Source organism: Chinchilla lanigera, unplaced genomic scaffold (assembly GCF_000276665.1).
Source record: "Chinchilla lanigera isolate Chin_1 unplaced genomic scaffold, ChiLan1.0 scaffold00167, whole genome shotgun sequence".
In the NCBI taxonomy this organism is placed as follows: Eukaryota; Metazoa; Chordata; class Mammalia; order Rodentia; family Chinchillidae; genus Chinchilla; species Chinchilla lanigera.
Window position 1 is genome coordinate 136783 of NW_004955568.1, and position 21903 is coordinate 158685.

A 21903-nucleotide genomic window follows, 5' to 3' on the forward strand; every position below is an offset into this window, starting at 1 on the left:
CCGCCGCTGCTCCTGTCCGGGGCCCCGGGGCTGTCCCTGCCCCCTGGCGCCGCGGGCAGCCCCGCTGTGCTGCGCGAGGCGGTGGAGGCCGTGGTCAGGAGCTTCGCCAAGCACACGCAGGGCTATGGCCGAGGTGAGTCTGAGGTCTGGCTCCCGCGGACACCCTCTGAAAGGAGCCTCGCTCCCATAAGTCCTCGAGCGCCTTCCTGGCGTGCAGCCCTCACATGCATTTCCTTTTGGGGAGTTTTCCTTTTGGGCTGCACACACGCACAGACGCACACGCTCTTACACACGGTTAAGCTTCCCATTCTCTCCCCTTCATTGAGTTATTAATATATTCTCCAGGGATCCTTTTTTCCCCCCCAAATACAGTCCTTTTTTCTTCCAACCTATTCATGTAGCTACTAGTGACCTGGCATCTCTGCCTTTGAGAACCGGTCCCTATTGTGTGGGATCCTGCCATTATCTCAGATTCAAGACCTCTCTCATCCAGGCCCTCTCAATCTTTCCTTTCTGATCTCGGCAATTCCTAGACTCCCCCTTTTAAAAGTTTTTCTCTGTCCTTAACCTTGACTTAATTCTTTACTTATCTTCACTTTCAGATTTCCAGTGCAGCTTCAGATTTGCTAGGGAATTAAGTAGCGCGTACACAAGTCACTCATAATTGTGCCCAAATCTGGACCCATACCACTGAGCCCACACTAACTTCCTGTGACTCAGTACCTTGCTTTGGTGTCTTTTTAGTATGGAGCCTCACAACTCGTCTCTCTATCTGTCTGGCTGTATTTTCCTGGCCCCTACCCAGGAACTGAGGATAAATCCCAAGCTTTGGCTCTCTCAATGTTAAAATTCTGTGGAAATGAGCCAGGTAGAAACCCTTTTTCAGTTAGAAATCTTCAGTTGAAAAATGCCTGCTTTCAAAAAAAGATGTCCAGTTTCTGGGAAGGGGAATGTGAGGATTTTTTTGTTGTTATTTTTGTTTAAACAGTGTAGAATTTCCTGTCTGAGTTCTAGTAAACTAGTTTATGTAACAAGGACTATATAGTGAAGGGTGTGGAATTTAGAATTTAAGTCTGGAATTTCCAAGACATCACTTCTGTTCTGTTCTGCTTGATCCAGAAGTAACTATAGCTTTAACTTTATAGTTTAATACAGAGAAAAGTTGCGGAGCTTTCTCTGTAAAGGTTTTTTTTTTTTTTTTTTTTTTTTTTGAGAAAGTGTAATGAAAAAGCTTTAGAGATCTCTGTCACATGCCCAGTCTGTCTTTCAGGAGGGACTTAGTCTTACTGAGCTTGAGCTTCCTCAAGGGTTATGATGTAAATTAATTGAGATATTGTAGCTGACATAGAATTAGTACTTTTAAATGATTATTATAATCTCAGTTTTGTTGGTTCATACTTCTCTAAAAAGAACATGTCTCATGTTCTTCACTCTTAAATTCTGATGGTGTAAATTCAAAGATTCCAATAAAAACAGATTTATAGACCCATTTTGCTGTGTACCTACTCATTAATTTACCATTAGTTTCCCTTCTTTCCCCCTGCCCCTTTTTGAGGCAGAGCTGTGTGAAGTTACTAAATTAATTGCCTAGCCTGGGCTGGAATTTGTGATCCTCCTGCCTCAGTTTCCCAGAGTGCTAGAGTGCTTGGATTACAGTGCACCACAAAGTAAAGCTTTTCCTTCATTCTTCAGTTTAAACTCTGGAGGCATTCTTCAGGGTGCTGAGAATACAAATGGATATGATTTTGAAATTCTTCCTGAACAAATAGTTATTTGTCAGTTTAATTCAAAGTTGTTTTTTTTTTTTTTGTACCAGGAATCGAACTCATGACCTTGTGTTTGCCAGGCAGGCGCTGTGCCACTGAGCTATATCCCTGGCTAACTGAAAGATTTAACAAGGCTACTGATGGACAGCCTGTCAACCTCAACCTTTAAGTCAAGACCAAGGGAAAGTCTTTACCTCCGGGCATAGTAGTGGCTAGGAGTGGGTAACCCTAAATCTGAATTCTTCCTCTTGGAAGCTTATAGGCATTTGTTAAAGTTATAGAGGAATACTCTTTTTCTTGTCTGTGTTAACCTGGAGAGCCTCTGGTTTGGCTTCTAAACCTGGTACTTTGGAAAAGCTTCCATTTCCTTAGAAAGAATGAAGGAACAAAAGGACTGTGCTGACAAAGAGCAATCAGTGGAGCTTCAGATGCTGCGTTTCTCTCCCACATCCTCCCCACCTCCCATCACAGTCCTCATTATTCTTGAGTTTCTCATTTCCAGTCTGGGTGTCCAGCCAGTACTTTAAGAGACTTTGGCAGATAGTCCAGCTTCAGGCAAGCAGAATCTCTGCTGATTTGGCTCAGGAGTTCTTCACCACATGGAACCACTTATTCTGCTTCGATTAATAGGCAAAGCTGCCGTTGGCAGTACCCATATACTCATGACTGATGGCATGGTGTTTGGGGGATGGCTCTTTTCCCCTGAGTATAATTTACTTTGGTCTCTGTCCAGATCATTGCCTGATAAGGCAATGCTTGACACATAAACTTTGCTTCACATCCTTCATCTTCTTCTCAACTACTACAAATTTACCTTTTCCAGTATAGCCTTTAAATTTACCTTTACTTGTGTTGGATACCAAAAAACAAAACAAAACACAGTAACATGCCACTTCTATTATTTCACCTGTTTGTCCTTTATCTCTTCCTACCCCCACTGCCCAAGGAATATGTAGCTCAGTGTGCCTTTGGGTCTTAATGAATTTATACTATATAGGATTTGGAACCAGCAGACTGGTCAGAGTGGCTGTGTGATCTTGGGCAGATTAGTTAATCTGCCTGTGCTTCATATGTTCCATTTATTAACTTAACAAATATTTATTGATTGCCAGATGCAGTGATAAACAAGGCAGATATTTAGTCCTGTCTTGATGGAGCCCACAGTCTGTCTTACAGAGCATGTGTGAAAATTAATGGTGCAACAAAGTAAAATAATAGTACAAGAGAAAGCTGTTTGGCTTTGAATCCAAATGAATATTCTTTCTAAATCCTGGTTCTGCCATGTGTGTCTTGTTCCTCAACTGTTTACCTTTTATAAAATGGATATTATAGTACCTGTCTTGATAGTTTTGTGTGCATTAAATAAGATAATGAGTGTAAAGCACACAGCACATAGTACTCAATGAGCAGCTGTTATTATACATTTGGTAGTGCTTTGAAAACTGCACATATAATAGATACTGTTAATGTTGCCATTTCTTTTGCCCCTTTTTCCCACATGGCAAACAGTCACTTCTCATGTTTGACATCTAGCCATCCCTAAACTGGTGTAATTGAGCAAGTCTCTTTCCTTGCTTTATAACTGATAACATTTCCTGCTTCAAACCTGTTTTTTGGGGGTTTTTTTGGCTTTTTTTTCCAGTACCGGGAAACGAACTCATGACCGTGTGCTTGCCAGACAGGCGCTGTGCTGCTGAGCTAAATCCCCAAGCCCTCAAACCTGTTTTTTAATCTTTGCTCTCCTTTTGTGTTACAGTATGGCTATGTGATTGGAGGTTCTGCCCAGCTACTCCACTAGTTTGAATAAATGAATCTTGAATATTTTCTGTTTTGTTATTCCTTTTCCTCACTAGCACAGACAGATTCTTTTCCTATAAGTGATTGGAGTTAATCTGATTAGTCTGAATATTTCCAATTTTTAGAAATGTTGGCTTAATCTTCATATTAGTTCCTTGTGGCTTCTGTAATAAATTATCATAAACTTGACATCTTAAAACAACAGGGATGTATCCTCCCACTGCTCTAAAGGCCAGAAATCTGAAACCAGTGCTGCTGGGCTAAAAACCAAGGTATTGGCAAGGTTGTGCTTCCTTCCAGAAATTCTGGGGAAGAATCTGTTCCTTGATACTTGCATTCCTTGACTTGCGATAGCATCTCTCCTCTCTGCTTGTGTGGTAGGGGTCTTTGCTTCCTCTTTGTTTTATCAGATCTGAGCTCCCTCCCGTACAGATAACCTAGGATAATCTGCCTATTTCAGATTCCTTAATTTAAACACAACTGTGAAGTCTTTGTCAAATAAGGTAACACTGACAAATTCCAAGGATTAGATATGACCATCTAGACAGGGGTCATTGTAAAGTTTACCATAGTCCTCTACTAAAATTACTGTTACTTCATATCACTCTCTTCCAAAGAGAATGTGCACTATAGGCTCTTCATGGGTGCCTTTAAGAAACTGAAATATCAGGTAAAATATTGTTAACCAATTTCCCTATTTTCCGTAATAACTTTAATTAAGCTGGTTCAGCCTATTCTAACAAACCTATGTTATCAAAGAGAGCCCTTGGGGCTGGGGATTTAGCTCAGCGGCAAAGCGCCTGCCTGGCAAGCGCAAGGTCGTGAGTTCGGTTCCCGGTACCGGAGAAAAACCAAAAAAAAAAAAAAAAAGAAAAAAAAGAGAGCCCTTTTACTCACCTCTCAATTTCTTTCTTTCTTTCTTTTTTAGATGTGGTCTCTCACTATGTACTTCAGTCTGGCCTTGAACTCACATCAGTTCTCCGGCTCAGCCTCCCAAGTGCTGGGATTACAAGCATGTGCTGGGGTTCTTTCATTATTCTTGTGATGTAATTTTTTCCTGTAGTTTCATTTGTTAATTTTTGTTTTTGTTTTTTGGTGCTGGGGATTGAACCCAAGGCTTTAAGCATGCTAACTATATGCTTTACCACTAAGATACACTCTTAGCCTCCATGTGTTATTTAACATATCAAACATTTCTGTTAAAGGATTTGTAGTGGAATAGGATTCCACTAAATATTCTTCTAACAGTAAAGACCAAAGTATTCTCTTTTGGGTTGTTATTCAACATCATGGTATTAGCACTTTCTTGTTCCTTTCAGCCCAGCATCTGTCAGTGATTTTCAGAAAGCAATTATATCTGTCAAATGTGCATGCCTTCCACCTCAGTCATCTTTAATTATCTTTATGCGAATCACTGTATCCATGGTTCCTTTCTGAAAATCTGATTTAAAAAACAATGGGTACCCATGCCCCTATATGTACATATAATTGTATTTAACAGTTTGGAGGCAGATTGTTAACCCTCATGAAGCCCAACCATGGATTAGACATTAGTCCCTGAATTAAGTTTTCTGGATTTGAAAGAACATTGGCTTCAGGATATTCAGATTAATCCCCCCAGGTCTGTCATGGCTGTGTGACCTTAAGCGAGTCATCTGCCCTTTCTTAGTATAAGATGATGTCTGAAATTCCCTCCAGCAGTAAAAGTTCTTCTATTTCCATTTTAAAATGCAGATCACAATTAATTGCTTTTCTCTTGACCTGGTTTCTCATTTCACACTCATATTTCTGAAATAGACCCCCCCATTTTCTTTGGCTTTAACTAATTAAAAAATAATCCTAGCCTGGCATGGTGTTGCACCCCTGTAATCCTAGCACTCGCGAGGCTGAGGCAGGAGGATCCTTGTGAGTTCAAGGCCAGCCTGGGCTACAAAATGAGTTCAAGACCAGTCTGAAATGCATAGTGAGACCCTGTCTCAAAAAGACAAAAAAAAAAAAAAATCCTATGCTTTGTGCCAAGAGGCATTTAACTGAATACTAACTGGACATATGCTGTTTAATAGGACCATCCCAATTATGGTGCTGTCCTCCCCTTCTCCTTTATTTCACTGTTCTCCCTGTTGTTTGCGTGTCAGGAGAGCTGTCACCCAGTGCATTGTGCCAAATCATCTCAAAGAGGGAACTGGAGCCGAAAAGATCTCAATGGAAAGAACAGAGATGGCTAAACTTCGTGGGCAGTAGTGACCTTTGAAGAATCCTTGCCAAAACCAAGGGTGGGAAAGAGTGTTTCCTTTTCATGCTGTCTTTCAGTAGAAGAATGAACAGTCTAAAAAGTCAGCTAAATACAGAGCATTAGAAAAGAGCTTATGCTGCTTTTCAAACTCTGGCTTGGTATATGAGGTCCTGTTTTAGTTACAGAGCAGATGAGATAACTTGTTGTTAGCCACTAGATTTTGAACACCTTGCTGACAGGGACTGTGTGTTATTCTTTGCACCCCTAATGACTGCAATAGTGGTCTGGACCTATTGAGTGCTCAAATTTTGGCTTAATGAAAATGCACTAATCGGATCTCTTGCTTTGGTGAGCATAACTGACTGACAATCTCAGCTGCTGCCCTTGTAGATTAATCACCCCTTATATACTGAGGCCACACTTGGTGTACATTGCCACCACAGTGACTAAGCACAGAGGGGATAGCAATGCCTGTATATCGTGGTGAGATGTGGAATTTGTTTGTAATTAGGACTTCCTATTGGCTTGACCAAGCCTGAGACGCGCATCTAAGCCTCCTTCCTTCCCCCTTCCACATGTGTCAGACCTTCCCTGTGATCTGAGGTTTTCCCTGACTTCTACTTCTCCAGTAACCCTTTTGCATATCTAGCCCATCTTGGTGTCTTCTTGACAGACCTAAACTAATGTAACATGTTGTAATTAAGAGTAGGAGAGAGTTTGTGTCGCAAGATACCAGAGACCATGTGTGATAATTTCATATGATGCTTTAAAGACAGAATGTTTGGAACCTTACAGTCAAAATGATCCTTTCCAAAGGCAAACTGATCTTATCCTTTCTAAGATCCTTCAGTTGTTTCCTGTTTGTCTTAGCATAAAGCCAGTACTCTACTATGACCTAAAAGGCACACTCCGCCCTGTCCCTGTTCCTTTTGCAACCTCACATTATACTTCCCCTCACTTTCTCTTTTGTTGTAGCCACAATGGCCTTCATTTAGTCCCTTTATTCACCATAGTGGCTGATATCACAGCGTTTGTATATGCTGTTCCTTATGCTCAGACCACTATTCTCTCACCTCTTGTCTACTGAATTCCTACTCATACCTCAGCTTAGATAGCACCACTTCTCAGTAGCTTTCTTTGACCTTCTTACCTACGTCAGGTACTCCTACATATCCTGCTACCTGTTCTTCCTTTATAATATTTATCACAGTTAAACTTTTATGTATGTTTTATTTTTAAATTTTTATTTCTATTAATACATGTTTGCAGTACATGATTACACTCATCATGGGGAATTGGTACATATACATAAGTGTTTATTATTATTTTGTTACTGTCTTTCTACCTCTTTACACTGTAGGCTATATAAACAAAAGGAGCTGTGCATGTTCTTGCTCTCTATTGTAACCTAGAATCTAGCACATAGTCTGGCACAGAGTAGGTACTCAATACCTACTTGTGAAATGATTGAATACAGTATCAGGCATGGAGCTGGACTTCACCCTCCTTACAAGTAATACGTTAGCCAATTACTATTTCATAGATGCTAGTCAAGAGATCTCTGGGTCAGAGATAAAAGAACATATGATGTTCATAGCATAGCAAATAGCATAAGCATCATATGGTCCCCTTGCCTCTCAAGTCTGATGCAGAGGGCTCAGGTGGATTCTTGCCCAGGCTATGGATTACATCATAAGAGAGACACCCTGAGCTTAGGGAACCTGCCTAAGAAGGTAAGCAGTAATTTTGTAAAAAGCAGTAAGCAGGCTTCATCTTTGTCCCAGAGGGACACGTCACCTCATCTGTCAAGGTTTCTTGCTATAAAGACAGTCCTGATTTAAGATTATTGGCTGTGGAACTAAGACTACCTGAGTTTGATACTTATCCCGCTACTTTCTAGCTGCTATAGCCTCGGACAAATTATTTAAACCCTCTTTGTCTAATTTCCTTCATCTGTAAAATGGGGATAACAAAAGTACCTGCATTATAAATTTATTTATTTATTTATTTATTTAGACACAGGTCTTGCTGTGTAGTTCAGGCTAGCCTTGAACTCACCACGTAGCCTAGGCAGACTTTAAACTTGTGGCAGTCCTCCTGCCTCAGCCTCCCAAGTACTGGCATTATACGCATGTGCCACTACACCCCACGAAGTTTATTTTCAAATGGGCAAAATACTACATACAATTCGGTACCTACATTCGATAAATGTTAGTACTTATTGTGAAAGGATATTGTCCTAGGCCAGCTGACCAACTGAGGAATAATTACGTCATTAGGTGGTGATAATGATCTGCTGACCTTGGAAACTGTGCCACCAATATTTAAATTATTTTCCTTTGGTGTCCAGGACTAATCAAAGTGTGAACTAGTAAAGAGAGAGGAGGGCATGCATACTGTGGTCTTCCTATACAATTAACGTCAGTCTGGGTTTGTTAATTTAAATGTTGTTAAATATTGACGGATATGGAGTTAAAGGACTCTTAAATGTAGGCTAAGGTTACTGGTATCACACTGAAACACAGTGCCACCTGCAGGTATTCTCCTTGCTGAACTTAACTACTTTTCTTTTAGTGAACGTGGTGGAGGCACTGCAGGAATTCTGGCAGATGAAGCAGTCTCGTGGGGCCGACTTGAAGAATGGGGCTCTGGTGGTCTATGAGATGGTTCCTTCCAACAGCCCTCCCTATGTCTGCTATGTCACCCTGCCTGGGGGAAGTTGCTTTGGGAGTTTTCAGGTAAGAGTTGTGAGGCAGCAGTAGTAAACAAGAAGCTTAGGTACCAATAAGGACTTTTTCTATTGCTTTCATCATTACTGTATATCTCTGCTGAAATTACATATTTGAGGACCTAAACCAATTCTGAGAAAATTCACTCTGGCAAGCATCTGAAGCTCAGTAGATCATGAAAGAACTTCAGTAGTGTGCTTTTCTTTCCATCTGCCAAAACTCAGACCCATTTTGAATTTGAGCAGTTATGAATGTGCTCTTGAGTAGTATATCAGACTACCAGTAGGGAATATTCACTTGCTTAGTATTTCAGCTTGCCTTGTTCTGCTCTGGCTTCTGTCCTTGCATTCTAACTGCCTGCTGTCTCTTCTTGAGGTCCTACAGCAATATTCCATGTCCCCCAGTATTGTTTCCTAGGGAGTTAATAAAGAAAGCAATGTTTGAAATAGATTACATTCTTTTTCTGTTTGTTTGTTTGCAATACTGAGGATCAAGCCCAGGGCCTTGAAAATACTAAGCAAGTGGTCTACCAGTGAACCATGTGCTCAGCCCTAGATCATGCTGTTTCTAAAGTCTTTCTGTTACTAACATTCTACAATTCTATGGAAGACTTATGATGATAAGAATAGTTGCTATTATGGGGCAGTGGGAAATTATTATGCAGTAGTGTGAATATGGTAATAAAATCTATTTTTTACATTGTAGAAAGGAAATCACCCTTCTGAAATGTCAACTTAGTCTAAATGAGAATTTAGAGAAGATAATAAGCTGGACGTGGTGGCACACACCTGTAATCCTGGCACTCCAGAAGCTGAGGCAGGAGGATTGCTGTGAGTTCGAGACCAGCCTGGGCTACAAAGTGAGCTCAAGGCCAGCCTGAACTGCATAATGAGACCCTGTCTTAAAAAAACCAAAAAAAAAAAAAAAAACAAGAGAGAGAATTTAGAGAAGATAATAGATATATGTGTTCAGATTTTCATATGGTTTATATAACCCTTAGACAAGATTAGACCTCCTTGCTTTGTGCTTCTTTAGTGCTGTGCCTTGAATCTCTCTATCACATCACTTATTATAGCTTATCATAACTGTTTGTCTCTCCAAGTGGACTAGCCTGTATAGAAGCAGAGATTGTATCTGTTTTTTTAAGTGCTGAGGTTTGAGCTGAGGTAGACACATGCTGAGTCTACTTTCTTACTCAGTATTAAATCTCTCCCACCCAATTCAGAGCCCAGCACATAGTAGGCACTTAGTATGTCTGTTGTACGAATGAGAGCTACTGAAGTTCAGCTCCTGCCTCAAAGGGAAATAGTTTGAGGATGCTTCATTTCACATCAGGTGACTAAAAGATTCTCCTCAGAACCTCAGCCGTTTCACAGAAATAAATGTATGCTCTGGATGACTAAATGTTCATGCCTTCTCTTATTAGAGAATAAGATTTTTCCTTCTTTCTCTCACCTCATCACAGTGTTCAATGATAGTCTGGTAATTTTATGATGGTGCTCATAATTGACCCATTATAGTCATTTGATTTATTTCCTGAAAGAGTAGAATTATCTGTCTTGGCCTCTGCTAGCTTATGTATCTTATACCCACTTTGTTTTTTGTTTTTTTTTTTTTTTTAAATTTTAAAGAGTAAAAGAAGGATAACATAGTAATGGGGGGCTTACCAAATTACAGACAAAGTGGTAGGAAATTATCAATGGTTATTGTTTTACATATTGTTATCTACAAGATAGTTTCTCAGGAAAACAAATAGACAAATAATAGTGAGTTACAAACAAAAGAGGTAGGAGATTATCAATAGTTGTACTATACTTTGGTATCTTCAAAGTGGCTTCTAAAGAAAATAAATAGAGCTATACATGAGTGACCTATTGAATAGTCATTAGCTATTCTCAATGGTTGTTGTAGGAAACACATAATAATAAACATGCATCCATTTACGAAATAGAATAGGAACAATACAGACATTACAGAGTTATGGACAGATTAGTAAGAAAATATCAATGGCTGCTGTCATACATGGTGGTATCTTCAAAGTGGTTTCTCAGGAAGACAGAGATACGCAAGAAGGATCTAACAAGTAGTTATAGCCTAAGGGTTGTCAAATATAGCATATTACTTCCTCACCAGTGACTCCTGTCACTGAGGTGTGATGGCTGGAAGGAAGGCCAGGATTGAAAAGAAGGACCAAGAGACTTGCACCTGTGTCTAGCAACAGGCTGTTTTCTTGTTCCTCCATAGTCATGATTACCCAGAGCTCCTCCATGGGGATGATGGTCTGGCCAGAGGGAGAAGGCAGAGTATGCCCCGGGCCCTCATTCCTGTTGGACTAACTGGTAGGATGGGTCTGATCTCTGGGGCCTCCGCTTCAGAGGGCAGACTGATCTCCAGTGGTCACCTTTGCATTCAGGGCATGGCCCATGGGGCCTCTTAGTGCAGTTCCTCTTGAGGTGGCCTGGCTTTTAACAGTGATAGCAGATGAATGCAGTCCTCGAGTTCTTCTTGGGGCCCCGGGAATCAGACTTGGGGTCTGTTTCTCTTAGTGCTATAGCAAAAGCAGCTGCTTTTTCTCAGTCTCTTTGTTTTCTCTCCTTGGCCTCTTCCTTGTCATGGCTATAGAATAATGAGGAGGCAATTCTTACTAACATCTCAAGTGAGCCTTCTGGGGCAAAAGCCATTCTTTGTAGCTTTTTTTCTCCAACCTCCCGTCGCATTGGGACCCCACGACCAGTTAGTTAGTGTCTTCTCCCCAACTGTCAGCACAGGCAGCAGGAATCTTGCTGCAGACCTCTCCGGGGCTCCACCACAGTCTGTACTGACAGGGGAAGAATGGCTTCTAGGGAGTCTCCCCAGGTATTTTGCAAGGTCCTCCTGGTTTACAGCTTCCGAACGGCTCTCATGACCCCAGTCCACAGGACCTCTGACTCCTCAGGCTTAGTCTGTATTCTCATGTTCTCCGAGTCCTTGTTCAGCAGCTGCTCCTCCACTGACTGTGGACCTTTCTGGCTTTCAACGGCAGAAACAAGAGTGACCCGTTGTGTGCCATGTATTCCCAGGGGTTTCTCCATGTTTGAATGATTTACTCACATCCGTGGGTGGGCATCTGCAGCCAGTGCATGGTGGGCAAATTGTGTCATTGTTTCTCTGTGTCATGGTAGTTCTCAATTGAGTGGCAGCACCCGGCTTGAGGGCTGGCACGCGACAGCGCTCCCTGCGTGTGGCTTCCCGTGTGCTGGAACCCCTCCTCCCAGGCTCCTACTAGGCTGGAGGCCGACCCAAGGGCCAGCGCTCCCTGCCCCATGGGTCCCGGGCACTGGGGGCCCTCCTTCCATGTGCCTGCGAGGCAGGGAGCCGGCCTGAAGCCCAAGGGTCCCCGCCGCGCAGCTTCCTGTGCACTGGAGCCCCTCCTCCCGGGCACCTGCTAGGCTGGGGGCCGGCCCGAGGGTCAGCGCTCCCCTTATACCCACTTTGGCAAGTGAATTTTTTCTTGGTGGTTTTTTTCACATGTGACTTTTTCAGAAATAGCACTATAGAGTGGATAGCAGACTAGCAATAGAGAAGTAGAAACAGAGAAACTAAAGAAGCAAAAGGCTGAGTATGGTGGCACATGCCTGGAATCACAGCACTTGAGAGGCTGAAGCAGGAGTATCACTGTGAGTTTGAGGCCAACCTGGGCTACATAGTGAGTTCAAGGTCAGCATGAACCACATAGCAAGACCCTGTCTCAAAAAACAAAACAAAACAAACAAAAGGACTTAGGGTTAATATGTCAAGTTCAAAAAAATAAAAAGAAAGAAAGAAAAAAAGAAAAGAAGAAAGAAAATGTCAAGCTCCAAGTGCTGTCTCTGAGAGAACTGTAAGCTAAAGTAAATTAGGTATTATTGATAGTGAGGATGGTTAAATAGTGTAATATATCCTATACTTTTTGAAATTACAGTATGACTTTCTTCCTTTCCTCTAGACACAATCAAAAGTGACAAAGAGCACAGAGGCCTTTGAAGCAGCCAGTGATGAGGAATTATAAAGGAATGCTTGGTGACCAGGGATTTTAAGTTGAATGATTTAAAACACTGAAAATCAGTCTTGCCCTATGACATCTATGTCAGATACAAAGTGAAGACATGCGTTGTATTTTAATTTTTTTCTTGCTTTTCTCATGTCAGCTTTCCTTCCCTCTTCTTTTTGCTTCCACTGAAGGGGGCAGGGAAGACTATAAATTTCTTCTTCAGACTTAGACCCTGTTGAGGGAGAGCTGCTTTGGCTCACTGCATTATTTGGTAAATTGCCTGTTCACAGCTAAAAGTAAAGGCTAAGATCCAGAGGGTGCTTCTGATGGAGACCAGAGGCCTCCTCTGCAGAAGCAGCCTAAACATAGCTTTGTTCAAGTCTTGGGTTATGTAGAGAAATCCAAAGAAAACCTTGCCTGTCTGCAGAACAAGAGAACAAGATACAGATTTCCAGCAAGCTGGCCAGAATCTGGCTTTTGAGTAATTAATTCTGTTGACAGTTTAAACAGAGGTATTTTTCATGTCCAGTGGTTATGTGCTGACTTCAGCAGCCCTCCTTATTCTGTATTCAATTTGGCATAGGAGCTGTAGCTGTCTCCAGTTCCTTAATGACTTCAGGATGTTGAATCAAGACTGTTTCCACAAACCCCAACCATTGTACAATAAAAACTTTTCAAAGTGTGTTAAACATAACTGATATATTCAAAAAGTGTCCAAATACCTTCTATCACAAGTGTTTCCCTTCCACTGTTCCTGCCTCTCTCTCAGACACACATCTACACATACTCTCACTCTTTCCCTCCCCAGTTTTGCCCCACAAAAGCCGAGGCCCGGAGGAGTGCAGCAAAGATTGCTCTAATGAATTCTGTGTTCAATGAACATCCTTCCCGAAGAATCACTGACGAGTTCATCGAGAAGAGTGTCTCTGAGGCCCTGGCATCTTTCAATGTAAGTAACTTGGAGGTGGAAGGAGGGAGAGTGAAGGGTGGGAGGACTGGCTGCAGAGCATGAGCGCTTACTTCCTTTTTTGTCTACATCTCTGTTCTTTCTGTTTATTCTGTCAGTTTTCTGCATCATGTGTGCCACATTTCAAGTCTTTAATTTTATAATTCTTTCAGTCTCTAATTCTGTAACTGGGTTTTATATGTTTTTTGTTGTTTTGTCTCTTTGATTGTGGTTTTTTTTTTTCTTTTCTTTAATTGTGTTTCTTTGGTGTCCACACACCTTTAATTCAAGATTTATGGTATTTTAGAGCTATCCAGAAATTCAAGTCATTGAGCTTCAATTTTGCTTTTTTTAAATTTTAAAAATAAAATGAGGAAAACATTAACAGACAGACAACCATTTACAGAAGAACAATACAAACAATACAGAGTTACAAACATAGTGGTAGGAAATTAACAATGCTTGTTGTATTACATATTAATATCTTCAAAGTGGTTTCTCACAATTTTGCTTTTGGTAATTTTGGTTTAAAACTTTAGTCTCTTAGTGTTCTTTTAAAATGTAATTAATTAACTAATCAATTAATTACTTTTAAATTTAATTTTTATTTATTTTTGCAGTACTGGAGATTGAACCAGGGCCTTACCCCCCTTTTTGAGACAGGGTCTCACTAAGTTGCCAAATTGTCCAAGCTGTGCTTAAACTTGTGATCCTCCTGCCTCAGCCTGTCAAAGTGCTGGGACTGCAGACATGTACCACCATGCCCAGATATGACATTTAGTTTTCTGTGTCTGACTTATTTTGCTTAACATTATGGTCTCACATTCCATCCATTTTCCTGCAAATGGCATGATTTCATTCTTCTTTGTTGCTGAATATATAGATATAGGTATAGATAAAGACATAGATATAATTTTTTAAATGCTATAAAGAAAAGAGGTTTATTGACTCGGGATTACAGTCCAAGGTGAAGGGGCCCACATCTGATATCTTTCTTGCCAGTGAGGTGGCTTAGGGAATCACATGGTGAGAGAGGGAGCTCATAAGAGCTGGATTGTTGTTTTTTTTGTGTGTTTGTTTGATTGATTGATGTTTGTTTCTCTTTTGCAGTGCTGCATTCTTCCACTGAGCTACATCCCTAGCTTTCTTTTTTTTTTTTTTTTTATCTTTTTGAGACAGGGTCTCTAAGTCACTAAGTTGCTTAGGCTGGATTCAAACTTGGGATCCTTCTGCCTCAGGTGTGTACCACGTGTGTGCCACTGAGCCTGGCAAGAGCTGTCATTTTTAAAAATGACTGCCTTTATTGTTACTTGTCTCTTGCCTCCACTACTTCATCTTATTAATAGAGAGCACCTTTATTATAGTGTCTTGTCTTTTTTCCCTTTTAGGAATGGGAAGGGTCATTTATTTATTTATTTTAAAAAGAACATCTGCTTTTTCAAATCATGATGATGATGATGGTAATAACCATAGTGAACAGGCACCTCTTTAAGTGATTTACATATACTTGATCTCCTTTGATCATCACAACAATCCTATGAGGTGTAAGTACTATTTTACCCCTGTTTTCCAGATAAGGAGACTAATCCCAGAAGTGAAGTTTTGTTTAATGTGATATAGTGAGTAAGCGGTAGAGCCACAATTACATATACTAACTTGCTTTATTTATCTACTTCATTAATTAATTTTTTTTTCTGGTACCGGGAATCGAACTCATGACCTCGCACTTGCCAGGCAGGTGCTGTGCCATTGAAAATCCCCAGCCCTCATGTGTTAATTTTTGAACACTTTAAATCATAAGTTGGCTTTCCCTCTCTTACTGAGAACATATCTGTTTTTCTCCAATTTTTCCTTGCCCTAATCAACAGCATATTTAGGGAAAAATTTTTTTAGTCAAACCCAGTTAAAATCAGGAAGTACGTTTGCCACTGTTAAGTCACCTGATGATATAAAGTCAAATATTAATTTCGGTTATAGAAAGCAGGATGTGCAGTAGTTATGAGCGTGGGCTCTTAATTCATTGTACTGAAATTATGGTTCTACCAATTACATACTTAGAACAAGTAAGTGTCAATTTCCTCATCTGCAAACAGGATAGAAATTATGTTACATGGAGTTACTGGGTAAAAGAGATATTTAAGCACTTAGCACATGATACCTCTTTAGATACCTGTGGATGCAATAACAGAAAAAATCTCACTTCAAGTTGACTTAAGGAAATAAAGGAAGAAAATTCATTATCTAACATGACAGTAAGTGCAGAAGTAGGGCAGCTTTCAGGGCTAGCTGACTGCATAGGTTGAGAATGTCATCATCTAAAGCTGAGCATAGTGGTATGCACCTGTAGTCCCAGAGAGCTGGGAGGCTGAAGCTGGAGGGTTACTTGAGCCCAAGAGTTCCAGGGAAGCCTGGACAGCATAGCAGGACCTCACTGCAAGCAAGCAAGGAAGAAAGTGAGTATGGAAGGAAAGAACAAAAGGAAGGAAGGAAGGAAGCAAAGGAGGAAGAGGAAGGAAGAGAAGGAGAGAGAGGACGGAGGGAAAAAGGGAGGGAGAGACAGACAGACAGACAGAAGGAAAAAAAGAAAAAGAATGTCATCATCTATTGGTCCAGATTCTTTCCATCTCTCCACTCAGCTGTCTCCTAGATATTGGCTTTATCTTTGCATTGGCTCCCCTCAGAGTGCAAGATGGTTACAGAATTTTAGATATTAAATACAGGAAAGAGGTTATCATCTTCTCTTATTAGTAAGGAATCCTTTCCCCAAAGTCCTCCCACAAGATCTTCTTTCAAGTTCCCATTGCTAGAATTCCCACTTTAAACCAGGCAGCCATACGTGCCTGTTCCAGCTACTCGGAAGGCTGAGGCAAAAGTGTAACAATTTCAAACCCAGTCTGGGCAACTTAGCAAGACCCTCTCTCAAGTATAATAATTTTAAAAGGGCTGGCGATATAGCTCAGTGCAAAGGCACTGGGTACAATCCTGTACCCTCAAAAAAGTTGGGGGAGGGGGAAGATGTAGCTCAGCAGTGGAGTGCTTGACTAGCATGCCTTGGGTTCAGTCTCCAGCACTGCACAGCAAAACAACAGAAACAAAATTCCTATCTTAAATCAGTGGCAAAGAGAAATAGGGTTCACAAATTGCAATAAAGTCACTCTCTTCTGAGGTAGATGAGAGATGGGTGATCATTAAACAAGGTTCTACAGTCAAGAAGAAAAAAAAAGATGTTGGATGAGTTCTCAGCAGTGTCTCTTACAAAGTATTTTAAAAATGGGAACCTGTGTTAGTGTTTCAGTTCCACTGATCCTCTTTGATTAACCCTCCTGATTTGAGAATTTAATGGATTTCTCTTCAGTTTCCCAGTGGAATTTCCATTCACCAAAAGAACAATTTTCATTTGGTCATAGCTGTGGATAAAGAGTGAAGCCCACATTACTTACTTTTTTTTTTTTTTTTTTTTTAAGACAGGGTCTCGCTATGCAGTTCAGGCTGATCTTGAGCTCACTTTGTAGCCCAGGCTGATCTCAAACTCTCAACAATCCTCCAGCCTCAGCTTTCTGAGTGCTGGGATTACAGGTGTGCGCCACCATACCCAGCTACTTTTTTGTTTCTAAAGGTACTGAAAATGAGGCTAAATTGTACTGTGTCTTTTGACAAATCACCTAGCTTCAGTGGGTCTGAGTTTTCTCATTTGTGGAATAAGTTGGTTGCATTAGATTATCTCTTAACGGGGCTGGGGATTTAGCTCAGCAGCAAAGTGCCTGCCTGGCAAGTGCAAGGTTGTGAGTTCAATTCCCGGTACCGGAAAAAAAAAAAAGATTATCTCTTAACTTCCTTACATTTATATCCTAATTTACTTGTCCAGTATTGTGTGAGCAAATGTTTGTTGAATAAATGGAATTGGTTTAACCATCGTAGCTGTAAACGTGTGAATCATGATGCAGAACTTTCTTACTGATAGATCATGCTACTGTTGTGTAGGATAAGTTGTAGGTGTGCAATGATACTGAATCCTCTAAACTTCAGGAGACTGGAGAAGGCCTGGGGCAGCTGGCCTTCTCTGCCTGAAATCACTCTGGTCACCACCAGCCTCCTCTGTATATCCTAGTTGGCTATACAGACATGACCATTACTTTATGTTGTCATATCATGGAAACATTTGGGACACACTAAATTATGTTGAAGAATTACTGTCAAAAATGAAAAGGTTCTTGCCTCAGATCCCTAAAACCTAATTTTGAAGATTACTTTTTTCATTCCTTCCATTTAAAGCCCCTCCAGCTGCTGGGTGCTTTGGCACACATGGTAATCCCAGCACGCAGGAGGCTGAGACAGGAGGATCACTGCTAGTTTGAAATTAGGGTGCTCTATGTAGTAAGTTCAAGACCAGTCTGGACTATATAGTGAGATCCTGTCTCAAAAAAACAAACAAAACAGGCTGGGAATTTAGCTTAGCAGCACAGTGCCTGCCTGGCAAGCACAAGGTTGTGAGTTCAATTCCCGGTACTGGAAAAAAAACAAAAAATAAATAAATAATAAACAAACAAACAAAACAAGCTTTTCCAGCTTTTCCTTCTAAATCCAAATCTTGGGACTTTGCTTCACCACAAAAATTAATTACATGTGTGTCATGATTGTTTCTCATGAGCCACAAATAATTTGGGTTGATCTTTAGCAGTTTTGACAGTTGATTCTAGGAGAGTAACAATAAAGAAGAATACGAAGCTAACATTTGTGGTGCATTTACTAAGTACTTGGGGTTATTTTAGCCGTGATACATACCCATGAAGAGTTCCACGATAAAACTAACTATGGATATAGCCTGATGGCTCTTCACCTCTAGCCAGTACCCTTTTCAAAGAATGCAGAATAAAGTGCTTATTTTGGCATTTTGGAACATACGGAACTGGCTAGAAGGAGCAGGCAACTTCTGAGAAAGTTGGGTCCTTCTCTTCTCAGGAGTTTCTTGGTCCGATTTAGATCAGATTGACAAAAGGGTCACTACCAAACCAGGAGATGCTCTAGTTTGCAAGCTCTAGCCAGCTTCATGGTCTGGAATTATCCCCAATAAACCAGAGAGAAAATCACTACCAAATGTCACCAAAACATTACCAGTCCCAGGACAGATCTGAACTGTGTAATTGGACACCAGGTCCAGTACAGTAGAGCACCTATATTTTATATGATTGGTTTTTAGACCACAGGTATCTCACTAATTTTTTCTTAATTTAGAAAATGTATTTAATTCTCAAAAAACCCTATAAGGTAAGTCTGTGATTATTCCTATTTTACAGATGAGGAAACTAAGAAACAGAGACGTTAAATGACTCCCAAAGGCCACATGACTAACAGGAGCTCTGATCCATCCTCCTAATTTTTATATCAGATTGTGTTTTGCACATTCTAGGTTTGCAGGTTGGACATTATGTCCACCTCTGCAAGGTCATAAAGACAATAGAAGACATACTAGGCAAATGTCCAGGAGGCCCAAGTAGAGATTTCCCCATGTTTATGACTCCTACAGTTTCCTTTTCAAATGCTCAGTTGTTCTCTAGGCTAGTCTGATCCTGTACACCTAACTCAGTCTTTTATTTTGGGTGAATCTCAGTTGTTCTTTGTGCCTTAGTGTTTCCCCTTTGTAAAACAGGGTAAATCAGAGCTAGACATAGTGATACATACCTGTAATTTTAGCACTTTGGAGGTTGAAGCAAGCTTACTGACTTAGCAAGACTCTGTCTCACAATAAAAAAATAAAAAAGGGACCAGGCATGGTGGCACACACATGTAATCCTAGCATTGGGAGGCTGAGGCAAGAGAAACATTGCAAATTTGAGGCCAGCCTGGATTACATAGTGAGTTCAAGGTCAGCCTGAACTCTACATAGTGTGATCTGCCTCAAAAAACTGAAAAAAAGGAGGCTAGGGATGTATGTCAATGAGAGGCACTGGATTCAATCCCCAGTAATGGGGAAAAAATGTTTATACTGACTACAGCTGAAAGATAATATTGTGAATATATTTCATTAAAGTATGCTTTTTAAAATTAATTTTACTTTTTTTATTATACAGTGGCAACTAGAAAACTTAAATATATGGCTCACATTATATTTCCACTGAATAGTGCTGCTCACAATGATAATGGTGATTGAACATCTGTTTGTCTTTTCTGGTCCTCTGTTACCAGGGCAACAGGGAGGAAGCTGACAACCCAAATACGGGAATTGGTGCCTTCCGATTCATGTTGGAATCTAACAAGGGCAAGTCTATGTTGGAGTTCCAGGTACTGTTCCACCTACTCCCCTGGCTCTGATCACCTGGGTCAGCCTAATACCTTGTAACTCACTGATACTGAAAAGGAAAGGAAAGAAGGTTGTTAGAATATTTTTCAAAATCCAAATACCTTCCTTTCTCCAAGGGCATATTAGAGTTAATGATTAGAGATGCTTCTGCAGATACATTTTGTAAAAAGTTCTTCTCCATATCATTCTGATAGTCTCCTAATATAAAAATCATTGTCATGGTACTTCATATCTTCTTCCCCCAGGAGCTAATGACAGTATTTCAACTGCTGCACTGGAATGGCAGCCTTAAAGCCATGAGGGAAAGACAGTGTTCTCGGCAGGTAAGAGATCTTATGGCCTATGGGAATAGTGTGGAAAGACTTTTTTTTTTTTTTGGTCTTTTTGAGACAGGGTCTCACTGTGCAGTTCAGGTTGGCCTTGAGCTCACTTTGTAGCCCAGGCTGGTCTTGAACTCACAATGATCCTGCTGCTTTAGTCTCCCGAGTGCTGGGATTACAGGCATGTGCCACCACGGCCAGTGGAAGGACTACTTTGAGGTAGCTGTTATATTAGAAATAAGCAAGCATATGGTCATCTGGTTATAAATATTTAAAGCCTTAATTTCAATATTTAAAAGGGGCTAGGTGTGGTGGCACACACCTGTAACCCCAACACTTGGGAGGCTGAGGCAGGAGAATCACTGTGAGTATGTAACCCAGGGCAGCCTAAGTTACATAAGCAAGTTCAAGGTTAGTCTGAACTACATAGCAAGACTTTGTCTCCAAAAAAAAGTTTTTTTTTTAAGGGGCTCTCCACCCCAATAATCTTTCTTATTTAAATCTTCACTGGGATACTTTGCTTGCCATGCTTCCCTACCAGGGAGTTTCTTTTAAGAAGTTCCTTGTAAGAAAGCTGTTGAGCTGGGCGTGGTGGCGCAAGCCTGTAATCCTAGCACTTGGGAGGCTGAGGCAGGAGGATGGTTGCGAGTTCGAGACCAACCCGGGCTACAAAGTGAGCTCAAAGCCAGCCTGAACTGCATAGCGAGACCCCGTCTCAAAAAGACAAAAAATAAATAAATAAATAAAAGAAAGCTGTTGATTTCAGTTAGAACTCTGAGGCTTTGAGTACCTACTTCCAGTTGGATCAGTGTGGTATGACATGAACCTTTACCTTCTCAGTGATCTTCGCGTTCCCCTCCCCAACTAGGAGGTGTTGGCTCATTATTCACACCGGGCCCTGGATGATGATATTCGCCACCAAATGGCCTTGGACTGGGTGAGCCGGGAGCAGAGTGTGCCAGGGGCACTGTCTAGAGAGCTGGCCTCTACTGAACGGGAGCTGGATGAAGCTCGGCTGGCAGGCAAGGAGCTGCGCTTTCACAAGGAGAAGAAAGATATTCTCATGCTGGCTGCTGGGCAGTTGGGCAATATGCATTCCTCCAACTGCTAGGCACCTTTCCTCATGTTCCCCATCCTTGCCACACCCTTTTTGTATGTCTCCTTTCTAAGACTTAGGATGATTTCTGTATATAATTTCTCAATTTTATACTTTAAAAAATATATATGTATAACTTCTATACCTGGATTCCTATTTACTAAGAGATCCCTTTTCTAACTTCCAGTTTGGGGATGGTTTCAAATGAAACATCTCCATTCCACTTTACAAGAAAGAGTAGTCTGTCTCTAGAGCGTTGTTGGCTCTTACACTTCCAGACAAAGGCTCTAGTCATTTCAGCAGCACAGCCTAATTGACTAAGTGTTCATATGCTATTTCCTTCTTTTAAAAGAACAGTAGACTGGAGGAGGACTGGATGCCCCACCCTCAACTTCATTCTTGCTTTCTCTTGTACTCAAACAGGGTATGTGTAAGAAGCCTTTGGCTTTGGTTTATCTCAAGCTGGATCTGTGTGGTATCCTTTCTTTCCCCTCTAGTTCCTTACTTCTTCTTTGCCTCCAAAAGCTCCTTTATTTTGAGGCTTTCTTACCTTATTACACAGAAGATAGTAGAGCTGTGGTAAGAAATTCTTAAATTGCTCCTGAGAAGCTGCCTGGGAACAAGAGAATTCTAAACATAACTCATGGGGTTATTATCTAAGTTGCTTCTGGGGCTTATATACACCATTCCAGCATTCCAGACTGCTAGA

The 21903-nt window shown here is 40.9% G+C and overlaps 1 protein-coding gene across 1 annotated transcript in view; it reads left to right on the forward strand.

Annotated features, from left to right (window-relative positions):
• Positions 1-21749, forward strand: part of Lix1l (limb and CNS expressed 1 like) — a gene marked incomplete in the record, with an annotated part of 22050 nt that extends 301 nt beyond the window's left edge. The window contains 6 exon segments of the mRNA XM_013509354.1: positions 1-133; positions 8371-8534; positions 13343-13483; positions 19664-19759; positions 20024-20101; positions 20967-21749. Coding sequence (XP_013364808.1) covers positions 1-133; positions 8371-8534; positions 13343-13483; positions 19664-19759; positions 20024-20101; positions 20967-21209 — 855 coding nt within the window.
• Between the last annotated feature and the right edge of the window lie 154 nt (positions 21750-21903).